General features: G+C 32.9%; 1 protein-coding gene across 2 annotated transcripts in view; it reads right to left on the bottom strand.

The window, feature by feature from the left end:
* LOC118186703 (phospholipid-transporting ATPase ABCA3-like) overlaps window positions 1-19,276 on the bottom strand; it is a 169,668-nt gene that overhangs the window by 28,645 nt on the left and 121,747 nt on the right. For both annotated transcript variants that reach the window (XM_085820732.1, XM_085820733.1), the window contains 3 exons: window positions 17,686-18,537; window positions 14,614-14,739; window positions 6,962-7,213 (listed from right to left, as the gene is read on the bottom strand). In XM_085820732.1, the coding sequence (XP_085676858.1) occupies window positions 6,962-7,213; window positions 14,614-14,739; window positions 17,686-18,537 (1,230 nt within the window). The remainder of the gene's footprint in view (window positions 1-6,961; window positions 7,214-14,613; window positions 14,740-17,685; window positions 18,538-19,276) is intronic.

Genomic DNA, 19,276 nt, shown 5'->3' on the forward strand with positions numbered 1-19,276 from the left:
TATTGGCAAACCGGCAAATTATAATCCCATCCGTGAACTGCCGTTCAGCACACCTCGCACGAATTTTCATAATCCAGCTTAATAATCTACGCAATGAATCTACTGTTCCAAGTTTTTCAACGATAAACTCAAAGACTTCATAAATCCTAATAAACAGGAAAAGTACTTTGCATGTATTGCCACTTTCTACATATCCTGTAAATACTTTTATTTTTATGACTATTGTATTGTCTGTGTCTGTCGTCTGGAAATTTTATCACTCAATTTGTTTGTATTTGCATAATCATCCTACAACGTCTATAAGCTGTAATTTCCATGTCAATAGTTTCATTTTCTCTGAATCGCTCCAGTTGGCTCCACAGAAATTTGACTTTTCCTATTTTCTGCCTGCACCATATAAGTTACTCAATACCTCTAACAAGCCCCATTCCACCAAAGTTTAACGGTAGCGCATCTTAGCGCTTATTCTCCATACAGCACCACTTGCCTAGGAGCAAATCCAACGATAGGTTAAAGCCCACAGCGGCTAAATGCTTGTACAGAACAAAGATCCACGGACGAAACATCAAATTGCCATTGGCGATGAAGGTACACTCGTCTGCTTCTCCGTTTCGATTAAAATCGTCTGCAGTTTGAAAGGGAAACTTCACATATGAAGCTAATTATTACGTTCCTGCCTCGTGCTTGCTACGTGATTAGTTTATTTCATGATCTCTACTTCCCATTGGAGGACATTATGCTCAGTTTACGAATCTAATATTCGTAATCTTAGTCTTATCATTGAAAAAAGTTCAGATTCGTTCATGGCTGTTCGCCTTCCTGGTTGCAAATTGAGAAAAGCTTTTAAGGTATTATGTTTCATGGTGTGATCACATGGAACGTTTTACATTATTTAGAATGCTTTGACAGCTTTTTTGGTAGAAAATGTAAGTTTCGATTTCGAACTTAAACCGATGCAAGAAATATAGCCTTAATATTTCGGACTTCCTTACTAAATCATAGTTATTGTTTGTTCTGCTATTCGTCCGAGACTGAATAAAGAAACCCCTAAATTAGGATGAGAACCAGCTAACGTAAACAACTGGAAACAGTAAAAAAAGTTGCTTTCCTACCCAATGACCATGATAAGCTCTCCATGATTGAAACTATTAATAGTTTTCCCATAATTCCTAATCATGTAGATACAGATGAAAAATACAAACTGACAGATCAGTTACAGAAAAACATGAAAAACCTTCGCCGATCCTATACACTAGGCAAGATGTATCTTGAAAATTCATCCGGGAAATTTTCAAAAATAATAGAACAGAAGATACTTTAGGAACTCTTATTAAGAAAACCTTTCTTCGACTCATCATCCTCATGTGATAAAGTTATGGCCTTACTAAGGAAAACTGAAGTACAGTTTTGTGTTTATTATAAAACTAAGGATCATCCGCCTATCAAAGTTATCATTACAGGACTCGTTGTTACGGATATTAACGAAAAGCTACTTGGCCAAAATATTCCTGCCTCAAAGGTGAAACAGTTTGAGAGGGAAAATGATAGATCTACTGTCAAGTTCCCGCCTTTCTTTAGAAGTTCCAAACACTGGTGATGGACTCAAATATTTAAGATCAGAACCCTCTCTTCTAGGTCAGAGTTCGAAAATTCATGCCAGGAAAACACCCTCTACAAAATCTCGGATCACTCTCTACAATATCTCGGATTTGTTTCCGATGACAAAGATTTGCACACAACCAAATCGGCTGCTTCAACGAACCCAGATGCTTGAAATGTTATTAACCGCGCTTAACACATTTACGTTTTCTAATGGGAGAAAAGTCACATGCCTTAGATGCCAAGATGACAACCCACGTAATTCTACGAAATGCCAGTTTTACCGCAAACAGATGGATTCTGAAAAGAATTTTCACAAAAAGAAGAAAAACGTTCCTTGGAAATTCCTTCCAAGATTCAAATCCTCAAAACTGATACCGCTGTTGAGAGCAATGTGAAAATGCCTCAGAACTTTTAAGAGAATTTTCTGTCTTTAATTAAGGAATCAAAGCTTTTAGTTTTTATTACAAAATTCAAATCGCGAGCCAGCAAAAATTACTTGTGCAGCTAAAACTGTTTTGTAAGGCTTCTCATTTTGATGATCTTAGTGCTGCCGATTCGCTCTTGCCAGATGTACATTTGATCGCCTCCTCTAGACCTTCATGGTGACACCTACACTTCGTGGTGACAATTGGTCATTCCGTACACTGCCTACCACAACCACCCTTTTCGAGGAGATATTCGCGGCATAACCTGGTTCGAATCGAATCGATCTGATTCAAATCGACAAAACAGAAGTGCCAGTTCAAGCGAGATTGACGTGTTTTTGCTTCATCAGAGATTTTGCTGCTTTCACTGTCGTCTGATTATGTTTTACAATCTCACAACAAATTGGTAAACAGAATATATATTCAGCGCCCCGTAAAATAGATTTTGCATATTGTGTCTTTTGCCTGGTACCATAATGGACGAGAATTTGGAAAATTTCTGTAAAGTTATACTAGATCAAAATACTGCGCTTAAATGCCAGAACGAAGATGATGGAAATTCTCAAGATCTGCAGTCTGCTATCCACATGTTACAACAATTTTAAACTGCGCTCTACCGTAACGTCCGAACATCTGCAAAACCTGTTCAGCATAATGAGGAATCTCACAATTGCCTAACTCTGATGATTCATTCTGACATGCAAGTTTATGATCAAAGATCTAGCAGCAAACGTATAAGAAATTTTTCATCCACTGAAGGAACACCATTAACACAGGATTCCGATGATGATTTATCTGGATTTAAAGGAGAACAGAGCAAAAAAAGCCAATTCTGAAGCAATGAAAGATGCCGTAAGTTAACATTCGTATAAAACGAGCCAACTCTCCACTTCCAAGACGACAAATATTCCCGACAGAAGACCAAAGGTACTAGAAATTATTATTGAAAGCATACATCAGTGGTAGAATCTTCACACTTTAATGGCTAAACACAACATTACACAAGAAGATAACACAGGTGAAAATATCTGAAACGGAATCAAAATTCAAATCAGATAACCACTCTTATACAAAGGACTGACGAAAGTCTTTACTGATGAAGGAATTCGCTATCACTGCTATAAGGTAGTAAAAGAGAAAATAAATTAAAGGTATTCATTAGGAATCTGCCCTCCTACTTCGTAAATGAAGGCATTCAAGTGAATTTACAGGAAAAAGGATATGATGACATCAGCGTGTACCGGTTCAAAAGACGATATAATGGTGATCTTATGAACTTTCTTCCATTCTTTGTCACCCTGCCTAAAACTGTGCACAGTAAAGAAATCTACAATGAACGCTTTATTCAGTTCATGGAGGGAAATGTTGAGCAATATCGAGGACATGGTGTGCTCTCGCAGTGCTGTCGTTGCTTAGGGTTCCACCACGCACAGGCGTGTCGTTGTTACGAGCCATGAAGTGTTCGTTGTGGTGAACACCATAAAATTAGGATGCGTAGCAAAGAAATCTAATCTAAATCCCATCTAAATGTGCCAACTATTTGCAAAGTGGGCAACACTGCAAATTTTCGTCGCTGTGAAAAGTTTCTGAAACAAAAAACTGCTCCCCAAACTAAACAATTTACGGATTCTTTAATCTTCCACTTTTAATTCTTTACTTTTAATCGACCAATTCAGTGCAGATGAGAACTTACACTGAACCCCGAAAGTTGGCAGAGATCCCATCTGATTTTCTCTAATGATTAAGAACAAACGCATTAATTGACCTCAGACCTTTTTTACTCCGTCGAAACTTTTGAAGTCAAATTACGAATATCAGCTAAATTATGATCACGGCGACATTCGCAAGGAAACGTTCCTCATTAAGAAAATAGATTTAATGACTTTCGTGATATCCCCTGGCAAACCCTGGTTGAGTAATTTGTGAATCATGTCACAAGAAAAATCAATTTCTTTTTCAAACCATGGATAATAACACCAGAAATTAGAACCCCGTATGTTTCGCAATATGGAACGCTTGTGAGCTCCCTAACAGACTTCAGAAGTTGCAAAACTTTTTCTATAATCAGGACATAGACATTGGATTGATAATGGAATCCCATGCACATATATGCCATGATCTCAGTATTCCTAATTCCTGCCAATGTAACAATCCAGCATATCTGAGATGTCATTGGTCGTCGTTCGCCTTCTCTACTCTAGCTATTGCAGGAGGACGAACTTTGGAGAAGGGTTCAGAGCATATCAGCTTCCATCCCTCAGGACACTATCCGCTCATTAATGAATCTGTACCTCGTAGGGCTGCAAATTGCATAGCCATGAGACGTAGCCATACATCTTACTGGTTCCCTGTATATTTCAGCACTATATAAATTTATCTTTCTACAAATAAACTCCTGTTTATCTTTCTATAAATAATGCAAATTTACATATGCATGCTCTATCTGTGTATCAATTAGCATCACATTCCACACTGTCATTCAAGGTGTTGCATTTTCTATGTCAGACCCCGCAAAAAGGAAAAGGTGACGTTGTCTTCTGTCACGACCTCGGCGAGAAAGTGAATTTATCACTTTTACCACTTTTATCCGATCATGAAATTTTTTGGTCTCTTGATATACCTTAGTATATAATTTTAAATATTTCGTTTTCTTACTTTTTTTAATGATGTGAGTATCATCTTAATGAATAGAAGTTTATAAAAAGAGACAAAATTTTTTTTTAAAAAATCTGAAGGCTTTTAGATTTTATATTACTCCCAAACGGGCTTTATTTAACGTTTTGTGTGTTAACATTATTTATTAAATATCATGTTCTTCGCACTTAAACCATAAAATTAAATTCAACAGCAATATCACAAAATATTTAAAACTGCATATCTTTAAAATTTCCTATACACAGTCTAGTGCGCTGGAGGTAAAAAAAAAATTTTTTTTTTTGTACGTACAGTGTTGCCATTGCTCGCTTTGAAATCGTTGACTTTCTTAATCAAAAACTCATAAATGCTTTACAGAATATGAAAAAAGTAAGAAAACAAATTCCTAATTCCAAATCAGAGCTTCCAGATGCCCATATTCGGGTGGAGACGTATGTTATTCAAAACTTGATAGTTCTAGGTACCTTTGTTTCATCACAATGCGAGAAACATACATACATTTATGCAGATTTTTCCTCATTTAATTTCTTTAAATATAATACAGGGCTCTAATGCTTAGTGGCAACAATTTGAAAAAAGATTCAAACTTTTAAAGGTTTCAACACAACATGTCAAACGAAATTAATAGCCCTTCTGGGCTAAGGCCTTTTCAGCTAATAAGTAGTTATACAAATTTAGGTATTAAATGCAGATTCAAGGTCTTCAGCAGATTCAAACACCAGTACCACTCAAGGAGTTAAATACCGGAATTAATGTAGTATGTATTAAGTACGTTTTATTGAATTATGTTATTATTTTAAATAAATTGCGAACAAATGTATTATGTATTAAATACGCTAATGAAATATAAATTTATATATAATTCTTTCTATATGTTTATATTAAATAACTTATGATTTATGGTATGTAGCACAGGTAGCCATAGCTCGCGAACCGCAAGCGGTTTTTATGCAAATGAAATATATGTATAAAATATGGTAAACTACTCAATGTGCAAAAGAAAGTAACTTATTTCATTTCAAGTTTTCAGTAAACTTAAGCTGATCAACATCAAAATGTAATTATTTTACTTAATTAAGAAACTTAATAATGTTATACAAACACATACAAAATAAATAAATAAATAAAAATTTTGTACTGATTCTATGAAATAATTCTTTAAAAAAAATTTTTATAAGTTACATTTTCTTGTGCATGCTTTAAGAATGGATTGATGGATGATTGTGAATGCTTTACAAGAACGGTCTGCTGAATTTCTGAAGCCTTAGCAGCGGTAGAAACTAAACTTGGGTGGGCTGTGAGCGGAATAGAAAACACATGAAATGCATCAGAAACGTTTACTATCCCACACAATTTGATACAAGTTAAAAAATAATTTAGAGGTTGATTCAACGCGAAAATTCATTTGAAATTTATGGCAATTCAAATTCATTTCTTTCCAAATTTTTAATAAATTTGTTGACAGTAACAGCTTAGAAGACGATGATTAGATTTCTAGAATCCCTAAACTTTGCGGGCAACTGATATATGGCTTGCTTGCCATGGAACGAAGACGTTAACATGCCAACATTTAATGATCGGGGTTAATCCTGAGGTACCAAAAAACAATCTGTGCAATTGTGGAACAACTTACTAAACAATCTGTGCAACTTAAGAAGAAGCCAAAGTTTTATGAGCATTACAAAGCTGGAATAGATAAACATTTACATGAATATATCGAGGCAGAAAACATTAACACATTTAAAAACTAAAAAAGAAACCATTTGACCGATCTGTAAATCGAGAAACAAGACACCATATTTTGTCTTCGACGCATTATCGCTTATGATTTATGGTATGTAGCACAGGTAGTGCTACATACCATAAATCACAAGACATCGATAGTATCTTTGCATTCGACGCATCATGACATGCTGAAGACAAACTATCACTGAATTACTGTTTAGAGTCAGACGTTTCTTTCCATTTGAAACCTGTTGCACTACTTTTAAATTGATGAAATATGGACGTAAGACTTGAGGAAAATCTAGTTGCAGTTCTTGAATATTCCTGAATTCCAACATACGACTCGTACTGACACGAACTAAAGGCAACCCTGTGTATATAGATAATGAATGAATTACTATTTATAGTACCATTTATCGTTTTGTGGATGTTTACAACATCTGGCAACAAATCGCACTTTCTTACCATCTAAATGCGCTAACGCTATTCATTTTCTCGTAAAAGCCGTCACAAAAGACAAGCAACATTTCAACAAAATCATTACGAAAGCATACCTTTACAACAGGTGTTAGCGAAATCTTCAGAGTTAGCCTTAACCGAACACAAGAAGTCCAGATCCTTTTTTGGTACATCATAGCATATTCCAATGTTGTAGGCTATAGCAAATAGTTTAGAAAAACCAGAAGATATGCAAAAGCTTGGAAAAATTCGAAGGAGCCAAAGTCCCACTTCAAGAGGAAAAACTTCATAGTGATAGCTGTCGGCGAGTATTTTCAAGGCATTCAACGTTGTAGCGATGATTACTCCTAAAAGTATGATAACATGAAATCAATTAGTGAATTATAATTGTACGAAGCATATTATAACAATTTACATTTAAAATGTAAGAGAATTTTTTTAAAAAAATATTTCAGAAATTTAAATAATTTCAGTAAACACCATGCTCACAAAAGTCCTTGCATTGCCTTTAGTTTCACAGCTGTTGGACAGAGACATCCACTCAAAAAACTGTTTTGATATGATTAACTCAAATATTCATATTTTGATTCTTTTTAATTTAAAAGCTCCGTTTTTCAGAAACGATGGGATCTCAACACTTTATGAAGTCTTTCGCTCCCTAAAGTAAAACTTTCTATTAAAAATACAAAAGCAAAGAAAACACGAAACATTTGACGATAAAAATACTTTGAAAACAAGTTTTTTGCGAATAAGTTGTTTTTGTATATTGTATTTTTGCATCTTGTTAAACCTGTATATATAGTTATGTTACGTCACTACTAGCTCATAATATTCACACTTCGACGATTTTCTAGCTTGCCCTGACGTAAATCCTTCTAAATTCTTATTTTAGAGGAAAAAAAGTTACATTAGGAAGAATTCGATTTCTTAGTTTCTTTAAGTTATGGTTCTAATCTATTTCCAAACTTTTAACTCAGCTACAGAAGGGGTAGTGCACTATGCGCAGGCACCCTGGTACCTAACACCGTTACTACCAGACATATTTAATATCAAACTTTGAGCTTTTGACATCATTTTCTAGTTGCCTTAAGAGGTCGGTAAATAAATAAACTAGAATACATCTATTTTTCTCTTTAATTCAACGATATTCTTTTGAGGTTTACTAAATATATGATAATACTAAATATACTTTTAGAATAGTTTTTTTTAAAATCGTAGGGCGAAAGAATTTTTACACCAGTAATTTATAAGTTTTCAAACGCTAAAAACAAGTTATTAATATTCTCGAGAAATTTTGTTACTTCAGAATCATAATCTAATAATCATGAAAAAATTCATTGAACCAGAAATATTTTCCCCTTAATTTAATTTAATTTATTCAAATCATGTTAAAGTTGGTTACGAGCGAATACTGTTTTCTAAAACAGTAATTCTATCAGACTCCGTGAATAAGATATCTTTTTTGAAAGAACAAATAATATTGATCAGTACTTTTCCCGACAACCTGCATAGAAAAGTTCGTCATTTAATTTACTAACATTAGAAACATTTTACTCTGATATTTTAATTTGATTTGCGTACAAATGCACACACTTTGTCCCCTTCAGTTTGTCTATGGCCCCTAAATACGGTTTCAAACTTTAAAATTAAATATCTTCGTCAAAATTGTTTTAAACAGAGTCGCACACTTTATGTCACATTTTAAATAGTAAATATAAAATTTTCCTAAATATAACTATCGAGACAAGGTGACCATATAAAAAATAGATCTCATAATTTGGACAATTCTACATATTATTGTAATTTAAATTACCAAAACATGAATATTTTCGTATTATAGTTCGGTAGTTTTCTGTTAACAAGAAGCCATTCGCCAAATGAACTCCAAAGCGCCAAATGTGGTAGCCTGTTTATATTATGTCATGACAGAGTTTAAAGGTTTGGTTTATTGAGATTACGGCAAAGCACACTAGGGCTATCTGCCTAGGAGGAGGGATGCCTTTGTGGAGGACTTTCTAAGGGAAAATGGCTCGTATACACGTTACACATGGGGAAAACCACGAAAACAGCCATGCAGCCAGCCCGTTCGCGGGATTCGAACCTCGGACCGAACTACCAGTGTTCAGCGACTTTACCGCTCGGCTGCTGGTGGGACAGACTTTAAAGGAATGTTAATGTGTGGAAGCTGTTAAATTGCCCACAGCTTCCACATTGCTGAAATTAAACATTATATATTTGAATTTAACAAATTTTCTCTATTCGTAATAAAGCTAATTTAAAGATAATTTTAATTTTTAAATTATGAAAATTGAATTGTATACAAGTTAAAAGATTATCATTGCTGCGAACTAATTACAATATCATTTAAATTCAGAGAGCATATGTAACTTAATCGCAAGTATCTAAAACCATGAAAAAATATTTAGTTATCCAAAATTAATCCTAAAAATTTCTAAGACTAAATTAATTTGCATAAAAAGAATAATTGTTGAGCAGGCAGGAGACAGATCTTTTCAAGGGGAAGTTGCCTCCAAACCTAACTCTTCAATTACTCAATTCGTGTTTCGTCATCCATATAAGTATGGGTATAGTAATATATAGAACCAAAAGTAAAACCAAATGAAGTGAATTGCTTAAAAGAAATTTTAACTATTAAAGAATTTCGAGAAATTTAGTAAGCAAATCGACTAGGAAACAAAATTATTAATTAAAAGTATATTGCGAATGTAATTAATAGAAATCCAACGTAATTTAGAAACGTTTGCCAGATACGAATTATGCATGTAAACCAAAATAAATTAAATACAATCTATAAAAATACAAAGATACAAAAATAATACCTAAAAGGCAAGTAAATAATAAGTTTTAAGTGAACTTACCTTGCAACTGCATATTTTGTATGCTGGAGAGTGGAGTAGCATTTGCTAAACAAAGTGAGGTTCAGTAGTTCGTTTCTGCTAACTGTATAAATAGACGGCGCTAGTACTATTCAAAATTGAGTGTTAAGCTATTATCTGTGTGAGCTATTGTAAAAAACCCATGCTGTAAACTCTTAAGTAATGTAAAATGTACAAGGGTTGGACAAAAATATGGAAACACCTTTAAAAAAACATGTTTCTTTGCTTAATATGGTGTAGGAAACCCGTTGGCATCCAAAACAGCTTGCAGTCTTCTCGGAATGGATAAATACAGTTTCTGTATGTTTACCAAGGGAATATTATACCATTCTTCCTGCAAAACGGTGGCAAGTTCAGATAACGATGCTGGCGGTGGATAACGAGAACGCACTTTCCGTTCCAATGTAGACCACAAAGGTTCGATAATATTCAGGTCTGGTGACTGTGGTGGCCAGGGGAGATGGGACAACTCATCCTCGTGCTCAGAAAACCAGTCCTGGGCAATGTGAGCTGTGTGAACAGGGGCTTTGTCGTCTTGGAAGACACCATCACCATCGGGGAACAAAGTTTGTACCATGGGATGAACTTGATCGGCCAAAATGTTCTCATAAGTCTTGGCAGTCATGTACCCTGACACAGTTAACATGGGGCTAGCAGAGAACCACGATATGGCTGGCCAAACCATAACAGAACCCCCGCCATGTTTCACTCTTGACAACAAGCAGTCTGTATTATAGGCTTGAGATGGCGTTCTCCAGACGTAAACTCAGCCAGAAAGTGGAAAACAATGTGAAAGAAGACCCGTCAGACCATATTACTCGCTTCCACTGCTCTATAGTCCAGGCTTTATGACTTAAACACCACCTTTCCCTGTTACGGGCATTAGCATCACTGATGAGTGGCTTCTCAATTGCAGCACCGCCAGCAATTCCCTGTTTATGAAGCTCCCTTCTAATTGGTTTGGTACTCACAGGGTTCGGTAACACAACATTCATTTCAGCAGTAACTTTTGCAACTGTGGTCTTCTTATTTTTCGTCACAATTGACCTTAATGATCGTCTGTCACGATCACTCAGGACACACTTTCGTCCACGCTGTGATTTAGCAGATGATGTTTTTCCACTTTTCAAATATGCGGAATAAATCTTCGATACAGTACCTCTTGAAACACTAAACACCTCGGCTACCTTGCTTACGGAAGCACCTACCATACATGCTCCAACAATTTGCCCACGTTCGAAGTCTGTTAACTCTGACATAATGCAATGAAAACCTCACATAACAGTACTTCGACAACAACTGAACTGTTTAGCACATTTACGAAGTTGTATAGGTGGCGTCAGTAGTCAAAAACGCCAGCACCACCTACATATTTCATTAAAATCAATCTTTCTTTTCAAACATGCATTTCACAAGGTGTTTCCATATTTTTGTCCATCCACTGTAAAATGCTTGTTCTGTGTGAAAAAATGTTGCTAACTGTAAAGGATTGCAAAAATATTGCAAACTGTTACGGATCGTGAAAATATATATTGCAAACTGCCACGTTCGTAAATTTTAATGAATTAAAAGTCCGAATAAACGTTTAAATTAATTTAATTTAATTTAATTTAATGTTTGAAATTGTTTTAAAATTATGTATTTGTCAGAAATTTTTTATAATAAACTGAATTCATTAAAACTGAAAATCTACAATAAGTTAATCAAAACCTTAATTAAATACTGACCAAAGGTAACGAAAATTAGAAAAAGATAAAAATCTTCACTCAATTCGGGCTATAACATATATATATATATATATGTGTGTGTGTGTGTGTAATAACAGCAAGGTTAAGACGGAGCAGCTTCGTTGCGAATAGTTATATAGGATAGATCGCAGATCCATATTGAAGAAGAAGAATTCTGATTGCGTAGTATGCAAATATGTTGACTCCGGAATATCTAAAAAACTTGTCAGTCGAGGCAGTTTTAATTCCACTTTTATTTGCAATTGATGTTTGTGGCCACAGTTCACTTGGCACTCTAGTCGTGCCTATTCAAGGACATTTACATTTTTGATATGATTGCGATAGAAAGCTAACTTACGTCCAAGCACCCTACAGACAGAAGCTGAAGTGAAAAGTTATAAACTATGGAAACACAAGAAGAGGAAGGTTCTGGTTTGAGTTAAAAGTTTCAGTTCCCAATTATTACGTCATCAGCGCTGCGCAGGCCATGCAATACGGAGTGATCTAGAAATTCAGGAATCCAGAGAAGTTATTTCGATTTTTAAAACAGAGAGGGAGAATTTAAAGGGTTACCGTTAGTTTAAATTATAATTTTGATTCACATATTCCCCCCCTTTGAAAGAGAAAAAAGCTTGGCGACAGAAAAGAGTCTTCTTTAGAAGAAAGCATTACACCAGTAGCGAAACAAAGTAAAATACAATTGTGAAAAAAAAAATCACAGAATTTTGTCCTAAATCCTTTGTTAAACTACAATCTTGTAGATATCATTTTTAATGATAAATGCAAAAAATGAAATTTTTAATGAAAGTCTGCAAGTTTATTTTTCTGTAAAATCACTGAAGGAATGTTCTAATTTTTTCAACAAATACTGGAAAAGTTCACAGTTCTATAAAATCACTGAAGGAATGCCCTAATTGTTTTCAAGAAATACTGGAAAAGTTCACAGTTCTGTAAAATCCTTGCTTGAATACCATAATCGTAATATTTTGTTTAGCTTGAAAATCTTTCATAAGAATTGTAGTTGTCAATGTAAGACCAAAATTTTCTTTTACAAAATCATGAAATTTGAATTAATTATTTATGAAATAATCCACATTTTCAGAAAGCAAGAAGTGATAGCACACGCCCGCTGTCCTGCTAGGGAACATTCCTAACACTCCTTCAAAATTTTATTTTTTATTTTATTGTTAGGAGATTCAACTATGGCCAAGAAACTGGCTTGGGTTTTTGCATACTTTCCACACCACCCACGATCCTCTTACCATAGTTTAGCACAAAAGTGCTACCACACACACATAACACACATACTTCACATAATTTAAGAAAACAAAAAATTTCTTTATTTTTCTTTCCTATACAATTCTGTAACAAAATTTTTTCTTTTCTTTATTCATTTCTTGTTTCTAGAATTTTAAAAAAGACTTTAACTTCATCACACAAGTTATTTGTCTTAAAATTTAATTTTAATTTTGTAGGAATTTGTATTTTTTTAAAATTTTTATTTGATTTATTTAAAAAGAATTTTTTTTTCAAAACACTTTGATAAAATGTACAATGCCCAAAACCAGTTACCTTTTATTTGGCAATGGAGGTTTTTTGATAATTTGTACTTAAGCACCCCCAACCATCAGCAAATTAGTCACACTGATTTGTTGGAGAGAACATGACAAAAATTTAATTCAAGTTGTTGGGATCTCCCGTAGAGGGCGTTAACTGTATTATGTAATATAATGTAATTAAATGTGTTTATTTAAGATGTGGAGCAATTTTGAAGGAGTCTATATCAAATTTTTTTGAGCCACCAGTGAGGGTTGAACTCACGACCCCTGGCTTACCAGACTTGGGGTCGTGAGTTTAATCCTCATTGGTGGTTCCAAAAAAATGTGATATATGCTCCTTCAAAATTGCTCCCCATTTTAAAAGAGCATATATCACACAAGGTGTTATTGTCTTATGAAATATTGCATCATATTATTAGAGATTTATATTGAATTGTTTTCTTAAGGTATTATATCATAATGTTCCGTATTGAATTTTTATATTGCTTTAAAATATGTCAATGTGTTCTTAATTACCTACGATGAGAAGAATGAATGCAATTAGTACATTATTCATAAATTGCATCTGAATTTTTATATAAAAAGATGTTCCCCCCAAAATTTCAAAATCTTCTATTCGATACTTACTATGGAATCATCTTCATGGGAAAAGTGCATGATATTTGTAGACTTATTTTTATTTTGTGGACTTATTGGCATCGAGAGACGAATGAAAATCATTTCATTCGACTTCACTATTTTTGTGAAAATTTCAATTTTCAATGGACATTTTGAAGAAAATTGAGGACTTTTATAATTCTAATTTATTAATTGGTATTATTCTTACATATGATACTGTCTTATAGTTCTAAATTAGATGTTTAATTATAAATTATATGTTTATTTCTAAATCATAGGTTACATGCGAATGTCTTTTAAGATTATTAAGGAAGAAATTCAGCTTGTAGTCAAACATATTTATTAAAGCTTATGTAGAATAAATGTTTGAGACATTAAAGTATAGAAGAAAAAGTAGATGCGATCATAACTGATGCCTGCAAGCACAGAGTCAGTAATATTTAACACATTCTCATGGTACATAGATTATCATTAACTAATCGAATTGCAAGCGAGACTGAATTATCGGAGGCTTTCTAGTATGCATAGCCTGCCATCTTGCTCCTTCACGAATGTCTTTTCGCTATGCCACTCTCTCTCTCCTCGGCGAAAAATGACTGTGTTCCCAACTGTCATGTTCCCAACAATAAGGTGATGATAACGCCATCCTTTGATGGGAATACGAAGCATACCACATACATACAACACAAACTAATATCAAAAGTTAATTTTCTCCCCACGTAGCTTTACGTATTAGGTTTGCCGCCATCTGGTTAGATTTCGCGCCAACGTTTATGCTTAGCACCAAGTGGCTCCCCGTTAATAAAAAGTAGCAATAAATTCTATAATTTGAAGTACAACCACAGTTGCGAAAATAAAGGCTGCAAAAATCACTTTTGCAGACACGGTATACATGCGTATATATATATGCGTATATATCGATATATATCCTGGAGAAACAACTTACCAGTTATAACAGAAATCATCACGAGAATTGAAAAGCCAGAAGTACTTTTCTTAAAACGGAAAGTAAACAAATAGCTGAATGGTATAGATGCCCATCCATACATCATTGTCAGAAGAATTAGAATGCCTGCGGAATAATTAAAAGATACAATGAATTTCTTGAAAACAGTAGGAGTAAAACTGAACGTATTTCTTGTTAAAACGGCCCCCGCGTAGGTTCTTGCTTACATTTGAAATTTTTATATTTCACACTGGGCGATTAAATTTGCTAATTTTGGCGATTAAACGCGGTAGCCGTATTAACAAGGAAATATTAAATTACAGTATAAAATCTTCATATTAAAGTATTAATACCTCCAGAAATTTATCTTTAAAGTTTAAAATAACATGAAAAATGCTAAAAAAATATAAAAATAAGCTTTAGAAGAAACTGCAATCTGGTCTCAGTATGTAGATTTCGGTTTAACGTCTAAAGTGATTTTAAACTACTCAGTTACGAGAACCTTTTTAATTTAAAAATTTACTCCCAGAAATTAAACGCATAGAACATAAAATCCTATTTAAAACTAGGCAAAACAGCAACCTTTTTGGCATATACTTTAAAACTCTAATTGAATTCGAGATGAATCTGGCATACCTCCTTCCCTCGAAATCGACAGAGATTTATTTAAAATCTACATCAAAATATGGTTGCTGTTTTGTTTAATTTAAAATTTTACATTGGCGTGTTTCTCTCACATTTTGATAAAATCTTATTTTCAAAATGAGTCATTTAGAAAGACAAATGGTAGAAAAACATTTTACTATCATACTGTTTCATCTTAATTTAATGTCCCATGGAGATTTGTGTATCTGTTCAATAAAAAAAAAAAGATTTAATTATTCAAGACGTAGCTGAGCTGGATTATCCCTCAATCGCTTGAGCATGAAGAGTGCAATAAAATGCAACATCAGTTTTTAATTTATCTCGTAAATTAATATTTAATTATTAATTCTAAAATAATAACTAAAAGTAATGCTGAAATGCAAATTTTTTTTATAAATAATATGTTTATAATTATATATTCAAGGAAACGTTTAACTAACAAGATTTAAAAGTTTTTCTATCCGTGTTTGTTTTGTATTATTTATCAACAGTTTTTCAATTGTATACTCACTTTTGTACAACTGCTGGTAAATATTTTAATTGGCACCTCTCAATTTAAAAGTTTTTCTTACAATTTGATGCGCTTTTCTACATTCGAATATATTTAGGCATAAAAAGCAAAATTCTGGATGTTACTAATTTTGATTATGCCGTGTCATTTAGTAACTTCGGAATTATTTTTACTGTCAGATTCTTAGTTCTTACACATTCCACTACATCATAGTAAGGTTTTGCACATGTTGACTCAACATTGCCGCCAAATGACATATTTTAGAACTCGAGCACCGCATTTTTAGATCTATTTAGCACTTTTTCTGTTAATTTTGTGTGTTTAAATTTTGGTTTTGCTTTTCTTTTGTAAAAAAAAAAAAATTACAAAGTTATATATACAGCTATTGCTCTTCTATTTGCGATATGCTTGATTTCAATAAAAGACGTTTACTCACTTTAGTATTAATTTTGATTAGATTTTCAAAAAAATGTCATTGCTTCTTTCGCAGTGAAGAGCACAGAATTTCTGCGAAAGCATTTGTATTATTTCATATTATTTCTCATGAATTTATTTTTTACGAAAAACACTTCAATCAATTAAAAAAATTTTTTTCAAGATAATTTTTCAAAATTTCTCATTTTGTAAGAAGTTAGTGTGTTGTTTCTAAAGAAAGGAGAAATTTTACTTTTTTCCAAGAAATGTATCAAAATTCATTCTCAGAAGGAAACACTAATGTTACTATACACTGAAAACGCAAATATTTAAAAGTTTTTTTTTTCACTTCTAGATCAACCTGTAACTATAGAGATTTTTTAAATTATAATGATACAGTTTCTTGCGATCACACTAAAACCAGCTCAACCGAAAGTGCGAGTGGTTTTATTAGCACAAAAGTAGGATAGTATCGATTTGTTTTAGAAAGCTTACTTAATTAAAAAAAATTCTTCCTTTAATTTTTGTTGACATAGAAATAGGATGAGAAAAATAAAGTATTATTTTATTCATTTTTGATAATTTTATTCAAACAAGAATATGATTTAAGGAAATGAAAATAATTTTTATTTGTATAATCTTTGTTGAAATAATATACGAAAGCAATGAAAAATAAGCAGCTCATTTATCCGTATTTTATTAATATCTGATAAGTTGTGATACTGGTTACTTTAGATTTTTTCCGCATTTTCTTTATCTTCACGAATTGTAACTGTTAATACAGATCAAGGATGGGCAAATATTTTTAGCCACAGGCTAGAATGGTCTTTTTTAATGCATCATGCGAACAAGGCCGTGACGATCTTTTGCTGCGCAGTTATTGTTTGCGAGGACCCTATAAGAGTGAACACCTAAGAAACTTAAAAAAAAAATTAGAATAACAGCTAAAAATATTACAAGCACGTCAAAAAAAGATCTTTTCCCGTTGACCATTAAATAAATGACGTGTGTACAGTGTAAATAAATGACGTGTTTAAAAATTTAGACGTGAAATATTCTTTCCCTAAGCTCCTTTTCCTCATCAGTCTTTTTACCTAAATAATATCCATACTTAATTGCTTAATTTCTAAATTAAAGCTGCTAGATATGATGGGTCTATATTCTTCGGAGGTTGACATGATTTCTAGCATGTCTAGGGTTGTCAAATTAAGTTGGTCGCTAGTATAGTCAAGCGTATATATGCGCATATACACTGCAACAATAGATGCGCACTCATAACTGCTGATTCAGGAGCTTTCCTACAAATCTGGCTAGGAAAGAGTTGAAAATGTTTTATACAAGAGCTTATAATGGGCCGTATTAAGCAATCAAAAGAGCCGCATTCGGGCTGCAGACCGGCTTTTGTCCACCCCTAGTTTATATAACTGAAATTCTATTACACATTAATCTCTTAATGTGCAATTATTCAGTACAGAAAAAATATATAAGAAATACGTACTTACCTACTGGCTCAAAATGAGTAAAAAATACAGGAAAATTAAATATGGCTAACGGTATAAGTAGGAGTAGGCAAACAATGAACTGCATAAACCAATCCCATATGAACATAGATAGCCAATATACTGGAGCTGTAACTCCTGTCATAAATTGCAACAATTTCGCCTTTGATGTCCTTTCTTGATTAGGAAGCAACACAAAACTGGCGGACAGAAAGGCGAATGCTAAAGGAACTAAAATACCTGTCATAATACGCTCATGAATATGTTCAGGATTATGTCTCAAGTAAATACTGCCACCAGGTAGAGGCGCATTAGTTAGATGTATAGAGCCTGTACCAGAAATATATCTTAACATAAAAGTGTGGGAGAGTAGAAGAGACATAGGTGCACTATGGCATGCTTTATCGTTGAACCAGGCTGTTAAAATCAGAGAATCATTGATGTTTTCACTACTAGTCCCTATTAAAAATTTTCTTTCGTACCTGGTAAATGATTTAGTGCCATATTCCATAATATATTTATTGGGATTATTAGTATTTCTAGCAGAAATATAGTTTTCTTCAAAGACATTTTTCAAATGTGCTGCAATTTTATCTTCATTTGTAGCGTAAAAACCATCTGTTCTGCCATACACGTTTTTTATATTTAGTTTCAGAGGTGAATAAAAATATGCACTGAGGCTGGTCTCATTCGGCATGGTGGAAAGGCAAACCACCATAAATATAATTGGCAGAATAAACTGAGCAACTAAAATGCTCCAATTTCTTCTCGCATGATGAAAGCGTTTAATTAAGAGACCACGCAATTGCATGGTAAATTTTCGGGAGTGTGGAGCTTGATTAAAGTCATATACACCTGAAAATAAATAAAAATATTCTAAACAAAATTGCTTAAATAATAATTAGTAATTACATATATATTAATTAAATATGACATTTATTAACTTTTCATTGATATAACATTATAATATTATTAAATTTAACGTTTTAATACGAACAAAAAAAGCAAGACAGACCAGGAGAAAGTAACAGAATGCCTAAATTTTTCAACTAAGTACATAAGTAGGTATAAACCTTTTGAACTATTGTTTTTTTAAGCGGAAATACTATAGATTTAATGTAGAACAACAAACAGAAATATTACAATTATATTATAAGATGGCAACATTAAATGTATATATGCTCTATAGCAGATACAGTAGTGGTTTCAAAAGAGAAAGAGACAAATTGCCATTATTAATTCTTTTGTCGGCTTGGAAAGTTTTCTCTGAAAACGTAGAAAGTTTTTAAAATTTGTTATTTTTAAGTTAAAGTAAGTTATTTAATGATTAATGAAACACATCAAAATTATCTGAAATAAATATCAGTCTAAAATATTCATGTTGTCTTTTAATAATATCTTCGAGTTACGAAATATAACCAACAAAAATGTCTTACAAATACCAAATATAAGATTTCAGATTGAAAATAAATATAAATAATTTTTTTTTAATTTTCTTTTTTTCCTTATTATTGTTTATGAATCTTTTGACAAAATATAAAATTTTGTTGAAATATATATTATTTTGTTGATAAAAGATTTTCTTTTTGTTAAA

Source organism: Stegodyphus dumicola, chromosome 7 (assembly GCF_044657685.1).
Source record: "Stegodyphus dumicola isolate Sdum_Otavi_A_Nest chromosome 7, ASM4465768v1".
NCBI classification, from domain to species: Eukaryota; Metazoa; Arthropoda; class Arachnida; order Araneae; family Eresidae; genus Stegodyphus; species Stegodyphus dumicola.